Source organism: Echinops telfairi, unplaced genomic scaffold (genome assembly GCF_000313985.2).
Source record: "Echinops telfairi isolate 266 unplaced genomic scaffold, ASM31398v2 ScPeMD7_7424;HRSCAF=8462, whole genome shotgun sequence".
NCBI classification, from domain to species: Eukaryota; Metazoa; Chordata; class Mammalia; order Afrosoricida; family Tenrecidae; genus Echinops; species Echinops telfairi.
The window spans coordinates 3,856,866-3,878,361 of NW_022111324.1; the positions used below are offsets into that span (position 1 = coordinate 3,856,866).

Here is a 21,496-nt window from a genome sequence, read left to right on the forward strand (position 1 = left end):
GTGTGTGTGTGTGAGAGAGAGAGAGAGAGAATAGGGTTTTTAATGTCTGAGAGTTTTTTCCCCAGTGGCTTTTATTTTGAGGCCCCTCTAGATGGACCGCCAGCCTGCTGGCTAGCAGCTGGCTGTACTGACTCTGAACCACACAGGGGTCCCAAGACAAACTCAGCTGTCCCTTGTCCCTCTCGCTCTGCAGCGCTGCATGGCTCTGGTGGAGAGAAGTAGAAAGAGCCCATCAGAGCTGCAGATGAGGTGGCCCGAGTGAAGAAACGGGCTCTGCTGTGAGTCCACCTCCCACGTCAGGCCCTGACCAGAAAGTGCTGCCGGCTGTGGTCTCCACACTTTGGTCTGTGGCTCTCCTGGCAGAGGTGTGCCCCACCGTCTCTGACTGAGAAGTCAGCCTGCTCCTGCCAGGTGGAGGTGTGCTCCTGATGGCGGCATTGAACTTCTATATGTGGAATTGCAAATCATGATAACTGTTCTTGGCTCGTGTTAGGACGAAACTATCGATGTATTCCATAAGGAGCCCTTATTCCATAAGGCCACGGAAACATTGTTTCAGCAACCCAGCTTTTGAATTATTCAGTGGTTTTTCAAAAACTGGCAACAGAGTCCTCCGGGAACAAAATGCTCTTTATGTTCACCTGAGGTGTGTCTGGTGAAATTGTTCGGAAAGTTGGAGAGGGGGGAACAAAGGGCTCTCTTCCTTTCCAGCTTGCTGAGACAGGGAGGAAAGCTCGGCGTGCTCCTAGGAGACCAAGCAGCATTTGCCAGTCCTGAGTCGGGCTGTGAACCTTGAGGTTAGGAGTTGGGGACTCCCAGCCACTGGTCAGGAGAAAGACAGGGCTTTCTACTCCTGGGAACAGTTCAGCCTAGGAAACCCCCAGGGCAGCTCTTGCAGGTCCTGACGGTGAGGGACGTACAGTAGCACCGAGTGAGAGAGAGGTTGACAGGAATGATGGCAATGTGGGATAATGCCACACGGGATGCAGAGGCAACAACAACTGGTGATCTTGATTTGGTTTTTCTGTTGGTTTTTTAGGGTGGCCTTTCTGTGTCTCAGCAAGTGAGGCATGTATTGATAAAGGGAAGGGGATGTCGATGAGGGTCTAATCGCACGCAAACATCGGAGCCGAAACACACTCTTTCCTGGAATCTTGGGCATGAATAGTCTTCCTCCTCTCTGGCTGCAATGTCTTTAATTCTGCTAATGGCATTTTGAAAGCAGCCGTGAAAGATGACTTCCAGACTGGCTTGTGTGACACGAGGTGAGATGGCGTCAGAGCCGAGCGTTTTCCGGAAGGGTCTCTCAGACTTCCAGAGGACGGGGTCTTCGGTGTGGTCCCTGCAAGGCGGGGAGCCACGGAGAGCGGGGAGACTGGAGTCTGCCGGCTCTGTGTGCAGGGGAGCCGCTGGGGCTGCGAGGCCGCGGCCTTTTTCATGGGCTTGGAAAAGGAAGAGCAAGGACTTTTTTCATGGGCTTGGAAAAGGAAGAGCAAGGACGGCTCAAAGCGGAGCAATGGCCAGAGAATGACAAGGGCATTTGGAAATGTACTCTGGTGGCGGGGCTGCCGCTGTGTGTGTGTGTGTGTGTGTGTGTGTGTGTCTTTCTTACTCTTTGACGTGCCATGCATCCTTTCATGTTGTGTGTGTGTGTTACTCGTTGACGTGCCATGCATCCTTTCAGGTTGTGTGTGTGTGTGTGTGTGTGTCTTTCTTACTCTTTGACGTGCCATGCGTCCTTTCAGGTTGTGTGTGTGTGTGTATGTGTGTGTGTGTGTCTTACTCTTTGACGTGCCATGCGTCCTTTCAGGTTGTGTGTGTGTGTGTGTGTCTTACTCTTTGACGTGCTATGCATCCTTTCGGGTTGTGTGTGTGTGTGTCTGTCTTTGATGGCGTCCTTTCGGGTTGCTCCATCTTCCCCTGTGGAAAACAGACTCTTTGCACTCAGCTGATCCCGTTTTGTGATTCTTCCCAAAGGGATCTTGATCAATGGATCGGCGGATTGACGGTGGGTTCAGATGCAGGCACCAAGGAAATCCACTAGTTACCCCACACTGCTAGACGTGTCTGTTAAAAAACAGCCTTCTCAAGCCCTCCCGGGGGCTCTGGAGTGGGCAGCGTTGTGAGTAGCACCCTGAGCGTCAGGGGGCTAGGAGGCACAGAACAGGCACCTCGGTGCCGGCCCTTGCTCTGACACCCCAATGCCTGTGCCGCTGCTTTGTCCTCCTGCCAGGCTGTGGAGTCCCCCGAAGGGAACCCCCTACTCAGGCTTATGCCCCTCTGCAGAGTTAGAGTACGATCCCACCCACTGCCGTCAACTTGATTCTGACGCACAGCCACAGGCTTCCCAAAGGCTGTCAATCTCTACAGGAGCAGATTGCCTCCTTTCACCCCACCCCCCACCCCCCCACCCCAAGTTGTTAGTACTTTGAACTGCTCGTCTTGTGGTTAGCAGCAAAACGCTTACCCAGCCGTGTTATCGGGGCTCCTTAGAAGAGGGAGAGGAACGTATCGCATGGTACGTCTTGCTGAAGACCGACAGAAGAACGGACAAGTCTGAGTGGGAAGACAGACAGCCAGAATGGTCTTTAGAAGCCAGGGCCTGGGACTTCACCTCACTTACTTGGGGCCTGTCACCTGGAGGGCCGAGGGTGCCATGATTGGGAAGGTAGAGCATCGGAGACACAGGAAGACTCTTGATGAGATGGATTTGGCGCAGTCGCTGCAAAGATGGGCTCACGCACACACGCAGCGGTGACTGAGCAGGATGCAGGGCTGGCACGGGTCGTTCTGCTTGCATGGGGCACTGTCCATCAGAACGGACTCAGTGGCACCTGGCAATAATTCACGCCAGGTATTGTGCTAAGAGCTCTGGAAACTCCCCTAATTGAGACCCCGAGCTATGGCGCTCATTTTCATCAGGCGACAAGGGACTATAGATCATTTTCTCTTGTTGCAGGGACCACCTAGTAAGCCATCAACCAGAAGCACCACGTTTTTCTGTATGGGAAACATTTCTTGCATCATGGGTTGCCGAGTGGTCTAGCGTGCCTCCTCCCCTGGACTGTCCTCACTGATAGCTTGTCCCCTCTGCCCTAGCTCAGAGGAGGGCAACCGGAGACCAGAGCCAACGTGAAGTCCCACTCCTATCAGGTTTTGCATCACCCATCTGGACAGGAGGGGTTCCCCGCACAGCAGTTCAAGCTGGAGCTGTTAAGGACCAAAGCCCCTCGCCCTGGCAGCCGACACCCATCCAGAAAGACTGGAGCCTATTGCCTGGCACATGGGCTGCTCTCTGCCAGCTGGCCCAGGAGACTCACTGTGCCAGGCAGGAGCGCATGTGAATGGGACCCATGCTCGCTCACCCGCCCCCTTATAAATGATACATGTCTTGTGACCAGAATTGCAGGAGCCATGTTTCGAACAAGGAATGGCAAGAACAACTATGCTTCTCTACAGAAAACCCAAACCAAGTAAGACAAGGAACCCGTCTCAGGAGTGTCCCAGGTGTTCGTTCTTGCTCTGTGCCCAAGAGCTCATCCCCAGCCCCGCATGTGGTAACTCTTAACCAAATGAATAAGCGAGTGGATCCATCTGCTCCTAGAAGGGTGACGTTTGGCTTTGAAACACAGCACAGTGGCTGCCTCTTAGAAGATCCTCAATACCTTTCTGTGTGATGAAATACGCAAGTAATTTCTGAGTCTGCCTGTTGATTGACTGATGGTGTGGGAGGCCGCTCACATGGCTGTCAATTGACCTGTCTACTTAAGGCACTGGACTGTGGATCGTGAAAATTTCTCAACAAGAACCTGACGTGAGGGTTGGAGGAAGACTTATCAGCCACCTGCCGTCTGCGGCGGACACAGCCATGCTTGCTGAAGGGGAAGAGGCCTCTAAGGACCTGACCTTTGAAAATTAAGAACGATAGCCTTCAATATGGATCCTAACTCAACATCAAGAAGGCACACTCTCCCGCTGTGCCAGTGAGCAACATCATGATAATGGGGGGGGGGGGCGGGGGCATTGAGGTTGTCAAGGATTTCATTGTATTTGGCTCCATCATCAATGCCTTTGGCAGCAGTCCTCAAGAAATCAAATGGCATATTACATTGGGGAAATAAGTTGAAAACCCTTTCAAGGGTTTAAAAGCAAAACTGTCACTTTGAAGATTAAGAGGTGCCTGACCTACTCCGTGATAACTCGGTTCCCTCATGCACGGGAGAGCTAGGCTGAGAAGGGGATCGATATCGCCGGCAAAGAATATGGAATGTCCTGTGAATGGCCAGAAAAACCAAGCATCTCTCGGAAGGAGTGTCCCCAGGATACTCCTTGGGAGCAAGGATGGAGCGCTGAGACTTTTTCCCCCCACATTCTTTGGACGTGTTATCAGGAGTGACCATTCTCTGGAGAAGGACACCATGCTCGCTCGCTGGGTCCAGTAGACGGGTCAACAGGAAAGAGAAGGCCCCTCCCTGGGACAGACTGACCCAGGGGCTTCAACAGTGCCATCCAACATAGCAAAGATGGTGGGGAAGGCACAGAATCGGACAGTATTTCGGTCTATTCTGCACGCGGGTGCTCTGAGCCGGAACCGATTAATAGCACCTGACAGCAACTGACCAAACCATTGAAAGGGCTCAGAGACATCATCTCTCTGGCAGAGACACCTGAGCCTCACGGGTCCCATCTTCCTGTCCCTGAGTTTCTAAAGGATTGAGAAATGGCACCGAGAATCTAAGGATTCTTTTTCAAACTTTTCAGATTCGTGGATTAGGAGCTTCCTATCCGACCAAGAGAGTCGGAGGTCTCTATGTGAGACTGGCAGGCCTTGGCTCAGCGTGTTAGCTGGCTGGCTGATGCTCATCAAAGCTCCTGTTGGCTGCTGTCAGGAAGGCCGGTTTGTCAAATCCAGACATCTAATTGCTAATCACCTCTATTTGTTTGGTGGGGAGATTCTTTATAAACAACCAGGGAATCTTGCCCAGCGATGTGAGGGGCTGAAGAATCGGGTGGTGAACATCAGAATACGTCTCCAAGCTTCTCGCCACAAATGATCGATGTAGCTTCCCTTCCTCCCTTCAGTTTCAAAGGGTCAAATTAGGCGCGGGATTCTTCAAGTTGAACTGAGAAGTTTCTGGTCCGTGGATGTGATTCTGCTGATGAGGATGCAGAAAACCGAGGGAGGAGGAGAGCGGGCTTTGTTCCAAGTGGCTTGTACGTTGCTGACCTCCTAGTCTGCCGATGTCACGTGGGCACCACAGGCCAGCACAGTTGGGAAGATGGGCAGGGGGGATTCAGGCTGTGTAAGCCTCCTGGCTGCGTGACTTAGGCTGGGGTGGCACATTGTAGGGGCTCGGCAGCAATGTTTACCTGAGCGTCCTTCCCTCAGGGACCCCATTTGGGGTGATGGTGTTTGGGCCAGACCCACGGTCACCCTAACAATGCTCCTTCCATGGTCACCAGTCCCTCACCAGGCTCACCCCAACACCCAAGCCGTAGTCACTGACAGTGTGTGTCATAAGGGCACCCCAGGCTGTGGCCCAGGAACCTGTGATGGAGTGCCAGCATAGTTTCGATCATTTAGAATCGGTAGATTAGAAGGCCAGATTTGACCTTTTTATTTTTTAATCGAATGTGAGTGAGAATGCAGACAGAAAGACTTTCTGCCCAGTAGCACCTTGGCTCCGTAACGGGGAGGGAAGGAGGGAGGAGGGAGACCGGGCACAGGGATTCCACTGGCTGCTGAGATACAGAAGACGGGAGCCAGGTGATGCGCTCACCGCACCCTGCATCTCACGCTGCGAGGTCATGGGAGAGAGACCCAGATGGAGGCCAGCCATGTTGTCACTGTCTTTCGGGAGCTGAGTCTTGCCCTGGGGTGGCAGGGGTGACCTGGGGCCTCTTTCGATGACCCCGCAGTGCCCGAGCCAGTCCACGCACCCAGCAGTGGCTGAGAGGCACGGGGGTGCACTGTCAGCTGTTCCCATCAGGGTGGTTTTCACGGAGCAGGATTGTGAGCTGGGATGTGGCAATGGGGTTAGGACTGTGGGGAGATTCGGATTTCCCTGGCTGGGAGTGAAGGCGGTAACAAGAGGACACTGGAGAGAATTACATGACCCGAGGAACCTAGACGGAAGAATGCCTTTTCCCGCCTCAGATCCGTTTGTTCTCCTACCCCAGAGGCCAGAGGATCGGCATGCGTGAGGCAGCAAAAGACACCGTGTGTGCGTACAGGTTAGAGATCACCAAGAGTCGGGCTCCTCGGTGTCTTTCCAGAATCGTTGTGGTGCTGCGGTGAGGTGATGTGGGGCCAATCCTCATTTGTAGGGACCCCCTGGGACAGGGTAGAACTGCCCGCAGGGCTTCCTAGGCTGTTGCCTGTATAGGACAGACCACTAGGTCTTTGCTCCCTTGGGGGTTTGAACCTGTAGCTAAGGGTTCACAACAAGACAAAGACACCCAGGTGCTGTGGCATGGACCCCGTAAGTCTGGGCAGAGCTGCGGGCTGTGGGCTCTTTCAAGAGCTGCTGCGTCTTGAAAGTAGACCTCCAGCCCCTGGGTGGAGGAGAGGGGGCTGGGACGTGTTAGACCTCGCTTTAAGTCTGGGCTTTACCTGGCTTGCTTCGACTTGTGGAAAGGTACTCTGGTTTTCTGCCGATTGGCAGTGTGATGTCAGCGTGTGCACGCACCCGAGAAACAGGGAACCGTGTGACTCGGATATGCTCAGGCTCTTCACTGCAGTGGTGAACATTCAAGGTCAGCCAACTTCTGCCCCCTGCTTTCTTCAGAGTTCTGGCTGACTGCGAGGTGACAGGGAAGGAGGGTGGGGGGTCCTGGGATGGCTAGTGGATAGTAGGGCACCCTGCAGAAAGGTTCGGTCTTCAGCCGTCCAACCAAATACAGTCTGCAGCCTGAGTGTGGGTAGCCACCTGGGAAGGGAGGCTCTTGTCTCTCTCCTGTCTCACCCCGTCCTTGGCCCCTACACTGCTGCCCACAGGTGAGATAACCCTCTGAGGATCTCTCACCTCCTTTGCCCTCTATTTGCCCCACCTGTAGAAGTTTGTCTCCAAAGAGGGTATTTGCCATCTGGGTTCACCTGGAGGTACTGGGAAGCAGGAGCCCGTCCTGCGTGAAGGCAGAGTGCCCTCTTGTGGCCTTCACTGGAGCTGCGCCGGGTCCATTGCTCAGACAAGGACAAAACAACCTACACGCAGCCCTCTGGCCAAGGGTCTTCTGCCCGCCCTGGGGGTTGGTTGGTTTTTCTCCTCCTGTGGAGAGTAAATAAATACGTGAACCACTACGGAGCAGGTGACCTGTGGTGAGGCCAGCTCTAACAGTGCTGACCCAGCCCTGCTATCTTGGGAGTTTTACCGAAGAATTAACACCAGGACAGGTGTTGGCAACAAGGTGACTTGAGATGCTTTTGAAAGGACTTGCAGCAGTTTCTCTGTACGTCACTGGTGTGCTAGACTGGTCTCCTGTCTGAGGTGGGTGGGTCTGTGAGAAGGGATCTCCTTTGAAAATGGGTACCAAACAGGTCAGAGACCAAGATGTCAGAGCCCTCTTTGCACATTGTGAATTCCCTGCAAACCCAACCAGTCCCTCTAGTTCAGTGGTTCTCCACCTTCCTAGTGCTGCGACCCTTGAGTACAGTTCCTCATGTTGTTATGACCCCCAACCATCAAATTATTTTCGTTGCTACTTCATAACTGTAACTTTGCTACTGTTATGAATTGGGGGACCCCTGTGAAAGGGTCGTTTGACCCCCAAAGGGGTCACGACCCACAGGTTGAGAACTGCTGCTCTAGTTAATCCCAGCTAGAGCAGCCCAGCCCCGAGGACTGTCCCTTAGGATTTCCCAGCTGAAAGCTTTAGGGACGCACACTGCCACGTCTCTCTGCTCAGGGTGACTCGTGGGTTCGAATTGCTCACTTCTCAGCCTCCCAGAGCTTTAAACCCTGCAACACGTACCCCCTGAGGCTTCCTTGAACTCACTGCATTTGTGTGTGTCTGTGTGTCTATATACAACATGGTCTTGGAAGTCCACAGACCTAGCCGTATTAAAAGCCTACACTCACTGACATCGGCGTGAACTTGGCCCTTTAAAAGCAGTTTCTGGGAAAGCTGTAGGTCTGGGGAGGGGCTGCGCAGGCTCCTGCCGTCAGGGGAGCAGGAAGCTGATCATATGTGATGGTTGCTGGATTAGGTAACAGCCCCCGCTGGTTGAAATTGGATCTTGGAGGATGAGTGTTAACATCTCTGGTGTCCTGGAGAAAGGGTCATTTGAGTCTTGCATGGTGCCGCAGAGATAAAAAGGCGCTTTTAAATAATCATTTTGTCTCGACTCACCACAGTGCTGGCTTCTAGCAACAAATAGGTGGTATCAGTTCTGCTTACACATATCACCCTTTCATTTATTTATTTAATGTTGCCGGGGGTTTGTTTGTTTGTTTCTGTAACAGGCTAGCTGAAGAGTTTCAGTATCCGTCCACCCCAACCCCCATGTTTCTAGTGGCACAGGAGGAATTGCCACGCTCCGGGCAGAGGAGGCGCCCGCACAGTTTTCCTTATTTGCCCGTTCGGAAGTCCACGCAGCCGGACAATTCCATGTAGATTAATGGAAGAGGAGAGCTGTCCTTCTTTTCTTCTGTCTATGTTTCCTCTCCTTTTGGCCCTCACACATCTCTGACTTATTTTCTGTTTTCAGAATGATTTGAGTACAATCGAAAGACTGGCATTGGAAGAGGAGGTGTTTTCTTGTCGTTCTGAAATGTTTCATTCTTTCCCTCGCATCTCCAGCTGGGGCATTTCTTGGGGTGCAAACAAACCAAGCGACGTGTGTGTCTCTCCCGCCACTCGTTGGCTGGACCCATTTAGAAACCAATGGCTTAGATGAAGGGGTTTTCTTGTGGTTAGCTGCCATCGAGTTGATGCTGACCCCTGAGACCCGTGGCTGCCCAGTCCGTTCTGACTCCGCTCCTGGCAGTGCCGTGGGTCTGAGTAGCACCGCCCTGGAGGGCTGCAGAGACGGACTCTTCACTGGGGCACACGGCCTCAGCTTTCTCTGGAAGAGCAGCAGACGGCCCTGAACCGCCGGACTTAAGGCTAGCACCTCAGGGCTCGTCCCACAGTGCCCCCAGGGCTTCCGCGACAAGGTCAGGTGAAAGCAGGGTGGCCCTGCAGAGCGCCCTCTGAGCACCCCATCTGACAGAAGGCTCCCACCAGTGTCCCACAGAACCCTCAGCAACTCCCTTGTTACTCGATTCCAAGCTCCCTAGATCCCAAACCAAGACCTTCCTTGGGTAGGTGGTTGGAGCGTGTATGGATAGCTGTGCTTCACAGGGATGATTTTGTGAAGTGGAGCCTGGGTGTGGATAAGACGTAGCTTAGCGTGTGCAGGGAAGAGAAGGCATTCCCAGGGAGAGATGAGTATGGGAATGGTGCAGGCCTCCTCTCCGCAGGAGCGCCAACCAGACACGAGGTGTGCGAAAGCCTCGCTCTCCGCCTGCCTTGCATCTCTCTAACAATCCCAACCCTGCCAGAGGGAGCTAACTGCGTGGAGGGGGGCTCAGCTCACACGTGCTGACTGAGGCCAACACCGTTCTTTCTCTTTGACACGACTACCAGTGTTGAGATCAAAAATGATGCAGAGCCTGCCAGCACTGGGCCTGCCCGCCCGCGGGACGGATTGGGGAGTAAACCAGAGGGCCCACCCAAGTCAGCTCACATGTGACAGGCCCCCCCACCTCACAGAACTGTCCTGTCGGCCACCGTGGCCGATCCATGGGGCGAACGGTGCCCCAGCGCAGTTTCTTACATGCCCACACGAAAGTGAAATGATTAAGTTCCTTTGTGAAGAAGAGTTCACGAGTGATGTCTGTTTTCCTCTTTTTCCTTTTTAAATGACCCAGAAACAGTCCTTGTGGGGAAAGCAATCTAATTCATTAAATAAAGGGAACCGCGCAGGAACCCTGCAGAGAAATGCATTTACCACGAGGGATCCTCAGGATGGGGGAGGTGGCCCAGGTGGGGACCCAGGCCACCCCTTGGAGAGTCAGATGCCTTCTGCAGCATTGGTGGTGGGTGACTGGGAATGCGGGTTTGCTGGGGTCACGTGCTGTCTAGTTGATGTCCGCTCCTGTTGACCCCTGGTGACAGTCACACTGTGCTAGAAGGTTCCCTTCGTTGTGATCCCTAAGGGAGTGGTTCTCCAAGTCTTCCCATGGGACTGCTGGGCCCTCATGCATCATGCCACCTTGGTGGCTCCTAGCCGTTCACCTCACTGCTCGCATCTGGCACAAGAACACTCTCTGACTGTCCTAAGGAAACCTTTGTACTTTCCTCAGAGGACTTGGGAGCTGTGAGTAAATAAATTCAAATGAAGTGCCTCAATCCTCCTCGTTCAGAGTCGGACAAAGGGCAGTGGCCTGTCTTCTGGGTCACAAAGCACCCTCCACCAAGGATCCCTGAGCCCCGCCCTGTCATCAGGGTGCAGGGTTCCCCTTGCTGTCGGGAAGAGCCAGGCATGCTGGGGCTCACGTGTGGAAGTGGGCAGCCTGGCTCCCTGCAGCCTCCCTTCCTTCAGGCTCACCCCTCCCACTTCACCCAGGAGCGAGCCGTGTGTGTGTGTGTGTGTGTGTGTGTGTGTGTGTGTGTGTGTTCCCTGCCACACGCCTCAGGGCTGTCTCCTGTTTCCTGAAAACACCGCCAGAGCTTTCCTTTCAGAACAGGATCTGGGCTTCTCCCTGGACAACTTTCAAAGTGGGTTCTTGTCACGCCTCTGAGCGGCAGGAGCAGGTGGGCACAGCCAGCAGGGATACTGGCCTTTTACACACGATGGACTGCCCGGGAGGTGAAGATGTGCCCTCTTGTTGGACTCACAGCCACCGTCGCTGTCACGGCTGGGCGGAGCTGCCCTGTCGGGCTGGGAGACAACTGGAGCGGCAGGCGGCGGCCCCAGAGCTGTAAGGCAGCTGTGGCTCCTCTCACTACCCTGGGCCAGCCCCTTCCCGCCACGGCGCACACTGCCTGGTGCCTTCTCCCCTGCCTTCAAATGCACCTTTGCCTCTCGGCCGACCCACAAACAAGCAACAATGTTTGCATCTTCTCTGAAAATCGTTTTAATAGATCATTCTTTTCATGCTCCGTCTCCACAAAGACCTAAGCGCTGGCAATGAAACTGCAAGCAGGGGCCGGGGGGCCGGGTAAATTATGGGATGAGAGTAAAGAGAACCTTCACCCGGTCTTCTCAGTCACGCAGTCCCGGCCCGTCCATATTATCTCCACTGTACATGGCCACAGGCAGCCCTGGTGGCATAATGGGTTACACATTGGGCTGCTAACTAGGTCAGCGGTTCAAAACCACCAGCCACTCTGCATGAGAAAGATGGGACTTTCTGCTCCTGTCAGAGTTATGGTCTGGGTAACCCACAAGGGTAGTCTAGGTCGTCCTTTGGGCTCCCTATGAGTTGGCGTCCACTTGGTGACAGTGAGTTTGATTTCTTTTATTTTCTTTCATTATAAATGGCCACCGTGTGCGACTAAAAGGGGCTTCTCCTCCGCCCACCCCAAAAAAGGCCCCTGGTGAAAGAGACCCTGCCGCATTCCCAATAGGACAGAGCCCTAGAACTCATGCCACTAATATCGATGCTTGAAGAGTGATCCCCCTGCTGCAGGGCCAGTTTGCCTGCCTGTTGGATCTGCTCGCCACCACCCCTCCACTGTCTCCTGGTCCAGGAGAAAGGCTTTGAGATTTGACACCAGATTAACTGGATCTACCTGACTTAGGTTAATTGGGAACTGGAAGTTTAGGCCGATCAAACCCTATAAAGAAACCCAATGACCATCTAAGGCACAGACGCTTAGAAATCTGAAAATTAACGTTCCTGGGGTGGGAGTGGGGGGTTCTGGAGGGGGCTTGAGGCTTGAGGGGGAGGGAGGGAATAAAGGGGACAGATATCCAGGATTTCAAGAAGAAAGGAAATGTCTTGTAACCAATTGTAGGAATTGTACAATACTGCTTGAGGTGATTGCACTATGAAATGTTATATTTGTATCTGTAAGAGCTCCCAATAAACTGATTTAGCAACAAAAAAATAGACAAAAAATTCTCACCCTTTCAAACCGCTCCATTTCTCAAAGGCCATATCGCAAGTGCATTGGACACTTGTTTAGCCAAGTAGCACTCTTGTTTTGGGTTATTCTTTTGCTCCCTATGTTTACCATTAAAACCCTCCTTTCTCTGTCTATTTTCTACAGTTTTGAGTATCCGGGGAGCCCAGGAAGAGGAGCCGACAGATCCCCAGCTGATGCGCCTGGACAACATGCTGTTAGCAGAAGGGGTCGCGGGTCCCGAGAAGGGTGGAGGGTCAGCGGCGGCAGCAGCGGCGGCGGCAGCCTCTGGAGGGGCCGGTTCAGACAACTCCGTGGAGCATTCTGACTACAGAGCCAAACTCTCACAGATCAGACAAATCTACCACACGGAGCTGGAGAAGTATGAGCAGGTAACCACAGCTCACGTTGTCTCTACGCCAGGGACACCAGGGTGGGGGGAACGGACTGCTCAGGAACTTGTCTGGAGGTCAAGGGGAGCCAACCTTCCCTAGATGTTAGTTAGCATCACTGTGCCTATTGTTTCCTCCCAGCCACAGAGCCTCTCAGAACTTGGGACCCATAGGTTCTGACCTCGGAGACTGGGCTTACTGATGAAACCAACCAACCAACCAGTTGCCATCACATCAACCCCAACTGGTGATAAAAGCTTTGACAATATTTGTGAAGTTGCAAATGGACAAGGGAACGACAAGTGATCCAAAATCAGTGGCAAGGAGGTGTGAGAGGCCTGGTAGGGATTGTTCAAGGGCAACCTAGCCGAGAGAAATTACTGAAACCCAAATCAAAACTGAGCATGGTCATGGGACAAGAGGAAAGTAAAAGAAACTAGAGGAAAGAAATAGGATGCAAAGTGCATTCATACAGGTCTAAATACAGGCATGTACATATGTTAATATATTTATATATGATGATGGGGAAATAGATCTACATGCATATATTTATAGGTTTAGTATTAAGGCAGCAGATGGACATTGGGCCTCCACTTAAATACTTTCACAATACAAGAACACTTTGTTCTATTAAATTGGCATTCCATGATGCACACCTTCCTGACACGATCGCTGAAGACAAATGTGTGCATAAGCAAATATGGTGAAGCAAGTTGATGGAGCCTGGCTATCAAAAGATATAGTGTCTGAGGTCTTAAAGGCTTGAAGGTAAACAAGTGGCCATCTAGCTCAGAAGCAACAAAGCCCACATGGAAGAAGCACATCAGCCTGTGTGACCGCGAGATGTCGAAGGAATCAGGTATCAGGCATCCAAGAACAAAAAAATCATATCATTGTGAATGAGGGGGAGTGCAGATTGGAGACCCAAAGCCCATCTGTAGGTAATGGGACATCCCCTTACAGAAGAATCTCAGGGAGGAGACAAGCCAGTCAGGGTGCAGTGTAGCAATGATGAAACATACCTCTAGTTATTAAATGCTTCCTCCCTTCACTATCATGATCCCAATTCTACCTTAAAAATCCAGCTAGACCAGAGGATGTACACTGGTACAGATAGAAACTGGAAACACAGGGAATCCAGGACAGATGATCCCTTCAGGACCCGTGGTGAGCGTGGTGATACCAAAGGGTGGAGGGAGGGTGGGGTAGAAACGGGGAACCGATTATAAGTATCTACATATAACCTCCTCCCTGGGGGATGGACAACAGGGAAGTGGGTGAAGGGTGACATCAGACAGTGTAAGATATGACAAAATAATAATAATGTATAAATTATCCAGGGTTCATGAGGGAAGGAGGAGGGGGAGGGAGTGGAAAAAATGAGGAGCTGGTACCAAGGGCTTAAGTAGAAAGCAAATGTTTTGAGGGCAACAAATGTACAAATGCGCTTGACATACAATGGATGTATGTATGGATTGTGATAAGAGTTGTACGAGGCCCCAATAAAATGATTTTTTTTTAAAAAAGACAGAAAGAAACATTGATGGTCAATATAAGAAGTAGTCCAACAGTGCCTTGAACTCCTGACCCATCTGCCCTGGGTGTACAGTATGTACAGGGTCTTGTCAGAGGGATAGGTAGGTCATTTGAGGGGTCACTAATTGACCCAGAGGCGAAATAGGTTTCCTCTGGTTCTTATTTGTTTTTATTTAAGAGGATTGCTGATATTTCAGCAATCCAGGAAAAAGGGTGCTAAGACTTGAGCTTTAAGCCGCAGACTCTGTTCAATTGAGAACCATATGCGTTCTCCTTTCTACGTAATGTGTTGTGTGCAAACCCCCTGGCAGGAAGACAGACTTGAACTTCCTGCCCAGCAGTCCGCAGACTGCGTGACCTGCCTGTCTGCAGAGCCTGCTCTGAGAATGGGTGGCGTGTGACAAAGAGTGGCAGACATGGGTCCTAGAGCCCATATTGAACTGAGCCCACTGTTGCCTTGGTTCTGACCCGCAGCAGCTCCCTAGGCTCCCTAGGCTACGATCTTGATGGAATTAGACCACCTCATCTCCTCCAGCACAGTAGCTCGTGGGTTTATACTGCTAACTCTGGGGCTAGCAGCCCCGTGCCTAACCCACTGCGCAACCAGGGCTCAACGAAATCCGGGTCATAAAAATCAAATAAAGGCCAGGATAAGGTTGGTCTTGTGTGTTATAAAGCCGTATATCGATGTGGCAGCGTCCTCGCCTTCTAAGTGGGGGGCCCAACTTTGTTTCCCAACCAGCGCACCAGAGTCATGACCCATGTGCCAGTGAGAGCCTGTGTGAGCCTCTGACGTCACACAATCCACTTTCCCCAAAAAAGATTAGTTAATGAACACCGTACGACACCATCGCCTCTGGTTGTCCATAGGTCCGGCTTGAGTTTGGGCCAACCCAGTGAACAACAAATAGGAAAGTATCAATGTAAGTATTAGTATGAGGATGGCGCTCCTCTCTGCTCGTGCTGCTGCCTGCAGCACACCCCCAAATAGATATGTGTGAATACCATTTCCTTATGGAATTTGAGCAATGTTATTTTATTAAACAAGCAAGCAAACAAAAAAAGCCCAAACTCACTACCATCTGGTAGGTGCTGACTCATCTCGACTATAGGACAGGGTAGAGCTGACTCTGTGAGTTTCTAAGACTGTAGACTTAGTTTCTAAGACTCTTTCTCCCAAAGAACGACTGGCTGGTGGTTTTGAACTTCGAACCCTGAGGATTGCAGCCCAAGGTGTAACCACTCTGTCTCCAGGGCTCGCTATTTTATTAGGAGGCCATTTTCTTCGCCTTTCAGTTTGCTCACAAACACAAAGGGCTTCAAAAGGTTCAAGAGAAAGCCCTTCAATCTTTGAATCCCATTTTCCCTCAGACCTTTTGAAGCCCTCGTGTGTTTGCCTTCACCACGGTCCTAAGTTCTAGCGTTAACCGTCTTTCACTGCCTATTGTTAGGTTCCTGGGTTCTATTCTCTCTTCTTTGCCCTCTACAAAGGGTGCAGCAGGGAACACAAGAGGTAGGAGACCCCGAGCCATCTCCTCATGGCTGCCCAGGTAGAAGGCAAATGCAAACTTAATAGAAGGTTTAAGTTTTAAACTAGAAATAGACATTTTTAAATTTTAAATGAAGAAAGTTCTATTCTTGCACTCCATCTACCTTTGAAATGGATTTTCACAAAATCCCCTCCTAGACGGAAGAGAAAATTGCTGTTAAACATGAAGGCACACCGTGATGGAATTCATCTATCAGTTACAGTGTAGAGACTGTTCCGGGGGACCTCTGTCTAAAAGCAAGTGTGTGGCGAGAAGCCCGCCACCTTCCTGGGAAGTAAGTGTGGGGAAGGTAGACATTTCCCTGCAGCCCAGGCCATGCTGAGCTCACTGGTGACTAACCCATGGCTGTTCCCCACCCTGGGCTGCCATGCTGGCATTTGGAGTCTGAGAGGTGGGAGCCTCCTGGTGATGCTCTTAGCTTCTTCCTATTTCGTTCGCCTTCTCCTAACCTCTGGCCAAAAACCTCCTGAGACCCGGCTTCTAGGCTAGCTCATGACCAACTCCATAGGCAGAGGAAGAGCCACGTGTGAGTCTCTCTACTGGACCTGTACTTGGAATGGGTGGGAGCAGGAAGGTGCTGAAACCTGGCTGTCTGCTTAGCTTCCAGAAGAACTGATTGTGTTCATGATCTGCTGATAAAGTAGCGCCCTCCTTGATTGAGCCCCCTTGTCATTTTTCTCTCCTTGCACAAAACGAGTAGAAACTTGACAGCAATACTCAGATCACTGATACCGTGGAATGGCTACTGATAAAGGTAATCTCCTGAAATGTCTCGTGACTAGCCAAGAAACTCACCACCCTTAAGGTGATGCGGACGCACAGCAACCCTGTAGACAGGGTAAAACGGCCCCTGTGGGTTTCTGAGACTGTAACTCGTTACTGGAGTAGAAAGCCCCATGCATGACTGGTGTTTTTGAACGGATGACCTTGAGGAATGCAGCCCAAGCCATAACCACGGCACCACTAGGGCTCTAAGGAATAAAGCTGTTGAAAATTACCAATTCACCGGGGGCGGGGGTTGGGGGGGGTGAGGGGTGGTGACTTTATCAGGTACAGAGCAAAGTCTATAAGTGCAAATGTAATCGGTATTTATTATTTTTAAACATATATATATGTATGTGTATGTACCTGTATAACCATTGCAGGGTAAGAACTGAATGTAATCTAATCTAGTGTGGGTGCTTAATAATTTATGAATATTAGTTATATGTTAATTATAGTAAATAGCAGATTGTAGGGAAATTATGCCATTAACCTTCAAACTAGTATGCCTAAGAGATATATCTTCTTCATTTTTTTGGTAACAATTCCTCATGGGAATGTTTTTAGGAAATAGGAAAATAGGAAAGCTCAGTAAAGTTAAAAAATGTCACTCTATTTCTGTGGTGCTTAGATGAAATTAAGAGATCCGCTCTTTCAGGGCTGATTCCCATGGGTTTGGGTTTGTATTGGGGAGGGTGGTAGCAGATAACCATAAAGTGGCTTTGTAGTAATTAGTTATCCTAGCCCTCCACACCCTGGCCCCTCTTAAAAAAGCAACAACAAAAACTACCTGAATCAGCCATTGTTTCACCCCGAGGTTATTAACTAAAGAACCCTTCTAGAGACTTTCATTAGAAAGAAAGGAGGGGAATTGTTCTATTCATTAAATGGCGTTGGTAAAACACTTTTTCAGCAGATCATGTTGGTCGGCAAGGTATTTAAGAGCTGGCATATTCTATTAAATCAAACCATGATGTCAGAAACCTACATTTTATTCCAGGCGCTATTAAAAACAGTGATGCAGTTGTAGCTTTGCAGGGTTCTTCCTTAGGCTGCGGTAAATAACGCTGTCAGGACCGCGTGCGGCTGAAACCCCAGGGCTGCACGGACTGGGCTCGCTGACTTCTCAGCTCAGGATGGCCTCTCATCTCGAGCGGCCTGTTGTGCAGGAGGGGAGCAGCCCAGCCCAATGTGAAGGCATTGAAGAAAGAAGATGCGCTGTTGAGGAGTGTAGCACGTCCAAGCAAGACCTTAACCAGCAGTTTCTGAGAGACATTCTCCACCATCGAAAATTCCCAGGAGCCCCCTTGCCGAATCCCTGGAGTGACCCCCGCCAGGAATTCCTCCGCCCTGTGGGCGCAGCTTCGGGATTCAACTCCCTGCCACTGAGTGGACGCTGGCTCATAGCCACCCTAGGGGAGAGGGGGGAACTGCCCTGTGGGTGCCCAAGACGATGACTCTTTATGGGAGTAGAAAGCCTAGTCGTTCTCCTGCGAGTGGCTGGCAGTTTTGAACCGCTGACCTTGCCGTGAGCTGCCCAACATGCCACCACCATGCCACCAGGGCTTCCTAGCTTGGGGATTAGCTCCATGAAAAGTGACTCTTTCTGACCGTTTGCCAAAGACCCTTCCCCAGCCACGGAATCGCCCGGCTGTGAGGGGTCGAGTGAATCGCACAGTTGTAACCCCACGTGCTCCTGTGACTGGCCCATGGGGATCTCCTGGCCGGACAGGGTGGCCGGTGCCGCTGCCCGGCCCAGGGACTGAGGGGGCGGTGGCGAGGGTAGTGCAGGTATTGGGACAGTCTGGATGCGCATCTCCTGTCCACCTGCAGTGGACTGGACTTGGACTTGGAACTCGTCTCTGCCCTCTGTTGTATATTCCTGAGCAGCTGTCGAGCAGCTGCCTGGCTCCACCTCAGCAGTGGGTGAACCGACTCCGCTGTCTGTTTATGGCAGAGCAGAAAGGGCCCCGGGATAAAATGCCCTGAATAAACATCAGATATTGTGAGTATTTTTATTCACCGTAATGAAGCACATTATTATTAGCCAAGAACTGTGGCTTCCCAGCTGAGAGCGGGTGCACTTGACAATATCTCCTCACATCCAGCCCCTCCTCCCTTTGAGTCCCCCAGAGGGGGGGGAGGCTGCAGCTCAGCGGGGTGCTGTTCTTCGCCAGAAAGAGGGCTGGGATGCGGGCTCTGAGCCTCGCACTCCACACTCCACCCTGCGGCCTCACAGAAGCCCAGCCAACTTGCTGCCAGAGCCCCCCCACCCCGCAGCCCCTCTTTGGTGTAGAGTGAGGGGCTGGAGTTGGAAAGGGAACATGCTTGTAGCACATCATTTGTGCTTCTCTGGTGCTTTTCTCCAAGGAGAGCAAAATGCTATATGGACCCGTTCCCATTTATCTTCAGCACTTACCTGCCGGGTAGAAGGCCCATATTTATGATCACCGTTGATTTACCTGGAGGGAGACTGGGGCCTAGAGGAGCTCACACAGTTGTGACTGCACCTGGGATTCAGCAGCTGCATGATCAAAAGATAACCAGGGTATAGTGACTTTGCAGCCAGGCACACCGATTGCCCTGCGCTCAGACCCAACTACGACCCTCTCATCTCACTGGCAAGCCCGGAGCTGGGGAGGAGCTTGCCGAAGGGCCCACGGCAAAGCAAGCGCAAGTCCTGGAGGCCGGATCTGAATCAGGCAATCTCTGCTCCTAGCCAGCCCTTGCGGCTTCCTGAACATGCCTCACTGGGTCTTCACGGGAGTGGGGTTCCGTTTGACCTTTGCAGAAGGATTGTGGTTGCTGTCAGGTGCTGTGAACCGGATTCTGGCTCTGGGCAACCCCAGGGGACAGAGTCGAACTGCCCCGTCGGGCAGGGGTTTCAGACTAACCTTTATGGGAGCAGATCAACAGGGCTTCTCCCTTGGAGGCAGGAGTGGGTGTCAATTGTCAACCTTGAGGTTGGTGGATGAGTCCTTAACCATTTTCCCATGGGGGGGGGTGGGTCCCCTGCTCAAAGATTAGACATGTGTAAAAGTATACTTGAACGTAGCATTGGTAATTGAGTGGGAGAATTCTTGCCTTTTATATGGAAGACCCTCAATCAATTCCTGGCCAGTGCACCTCAAGAGCAGCCCATCTCCCTACCCCAGCCCCCCCCCCCGCCCCCCCTCTGTCATGGGAGGCTTTCCTACTGCCATGACACTGAACAGGTTCCATGGCAGCATCTAGACTCCGACAGTTTAGGAGGAAAGGCCTGGTGATGTTCTGAAAACCAAGCAATGGAGTAAGTCCCTATGGACCCCAGCTATAACTTATCACCAGGACGGAGTAAAACTAGGTGGCATTTCGTTCATGTTGTCACCAGATGACAACCAGCATCAGGTGACTAAAGGGAGTACTGAGCAATGCAGGGGTCCATTCGCCCACTGCTCACGGGGGCAGCTCCAGAAGAAATCCAGCCCGCACACCTTTAATCAAGCAACCCTAAAGGATCTCTTAAGAGAAATAACTAGCAGATATGTATTACTGTTAGTGGTCCTGTGTTATTGAGAAATCTGTAAAAGCAATAGCGATGCAGCGTTACCAATAATGAGTGTGTTTCTGCTGTTAATATTAAGCTGGGATTCATAGAGTCCTTGGTTCTCCACGTCTCAAAGCATCATCATGCCATCTTTCGTTGCAAATCTAATATAGTTTTATGACATTGCTGTGAATTAATCTGTGAAGAGATACTTTATTGACTGCCCAGCCAAGGAAACGAGAAATATTAAGTAAAATTACAGGGGAAAGGGGGATGGATTGGGACTTGATTCCATCAAGGGAAGGGAAAGGAAGCCCCTGCTCGGAATAGGATGAGTCCAGATGCTGGCTCGGGGGCTTCTCGTTTCCCGTTGGTGCCTTTGGGAACAGCCCTGCATCTCTCGGGCCATAGTTGGCCGCCGAGTGTGAACATCAGAAGGTGGGGTAAATGATCTCTCACTTCAGTCCCATCACCGATGCTGTTTTTATCACCTTAGACCTTTCACTTGTGCAGGGAGAGCTCCTGAATGTTTGGCGTGGTTTCCACCAGCCCTGAAGTCCCTCTGTATTGTGGTGGCAGATTTCCTTGGTGTGGTATAAAAGGCAGTGAGTGGGTTTTCAGGAGGCTGGCATTAGAAGTCCTTATATTAAGCTAGAGTAGAAATAGATTCATGAGCAGGCTCTCAGAGGAGTTACCAAGGCTTCTAATTTCATGATTCTGCTAGAATGTTTTTGTCGCGTATCTGCAGTATGCCCGAGCTGAATATTTGGAAGTTCTGCTACAGCAATTTAGTGGGCAAGGCAGAAAGGTCATGCTGGGTCCCAATCTTTGACTGTGAACGTTGAAGCAAAGGGTGGTGCCCAAGACCAGTTGCTATTAAGTCAGTTCCTACTGATGACAACTCCATGATGTCACAGTACAGCTGTGCCCCAAGGTCTTTCCTGTGGCTGCTTTTACAGAAATAGATCTCCAGGTCTTTCTTCCAAGGTGCCTCTGGGCAGATGTGAGCTTCTAATCTGTTGACAACTAAGCTGGGAACCTTTACACTCTCGGGATAAGAGGGTGAAATGAAATTTTTACTAGATTCATGTTCTTGCCTTCCCTTCAGTAAAATCATGGAAACGAGAGGATTGGGAAGAAAACATGATTAAGCAATCTATTTTCCCTTAAAAACAAAACCTACATCAGGCTAATCCATAGGGACTAAAAAAGATCTCCAGGCAACCATTGATTCTGTCTCTCTAAGTTTTCAAAATTTCAACGCATCATGCTTTCATTTGTGGGAGGTGTGTGTGCACATGTGCACAGTCTCACTTCCCAGACCTGGTGTGTGCAGAGGCGCATACACCAAACATATCGCGGTGTTTGTTGTCCTGCCCTTTCAGGCGTGCAACGAGTTCACCACCCACGTGATGAATCTCCTGCGAGAGCAGAGCCGGACCAGGCCCATCTCCCCGAAGGAGATCGAGCGGATGGTCAGTATCATCCACCGCAAGTTCAGCTCCATCCAGATGCAGCTCAAGCAGAGCACGTGTGAGGCGGTCATGATCCTGCGTTCCCGGTTCCTGGATGCGCGGTGAGTCACGAGGGACTGTCTTCTTCTGGGTGGACCCACTCAC

The 21,496-nt window shown here is 51.4% G+C and overlaps 1 protein-coding gene across 5 annotated transcripts in view; it reads left to right on the top strand.

The window, feature by feature from the left end:
- Nucleotides 1-21,496, top strand: part of PBX1 (PBX homeobox 1) — a 326,552-nt gene that overhangs the window by 243,545 nt on the left and 61,511 nt on the right. For 3 of the 5 annotated variants that reach the window (XM_045298311.1, XM_004706765.2, XM_045298314.1), the window contains 2 exons: nucleotides 12,259-12,503; nucleotides 21,263-21,453. In XM_045298311.1, the coding sequence (XP_045154246.1) occupies nucleotides 12,259-12,503; nucleotides 21,263-21,453 (436 nt within the window). Of the gene's footprint in view, nucleotides 1-5,132; nucleotides 5,215-12,254; nucleotides 12,504-21,262; nucleotides 21,454-21,496 lie in introns of those variants that run through there. The other 2 variants (XM_045298312.1, XM_045298313.1) reach the window with 2 other exon arrangements.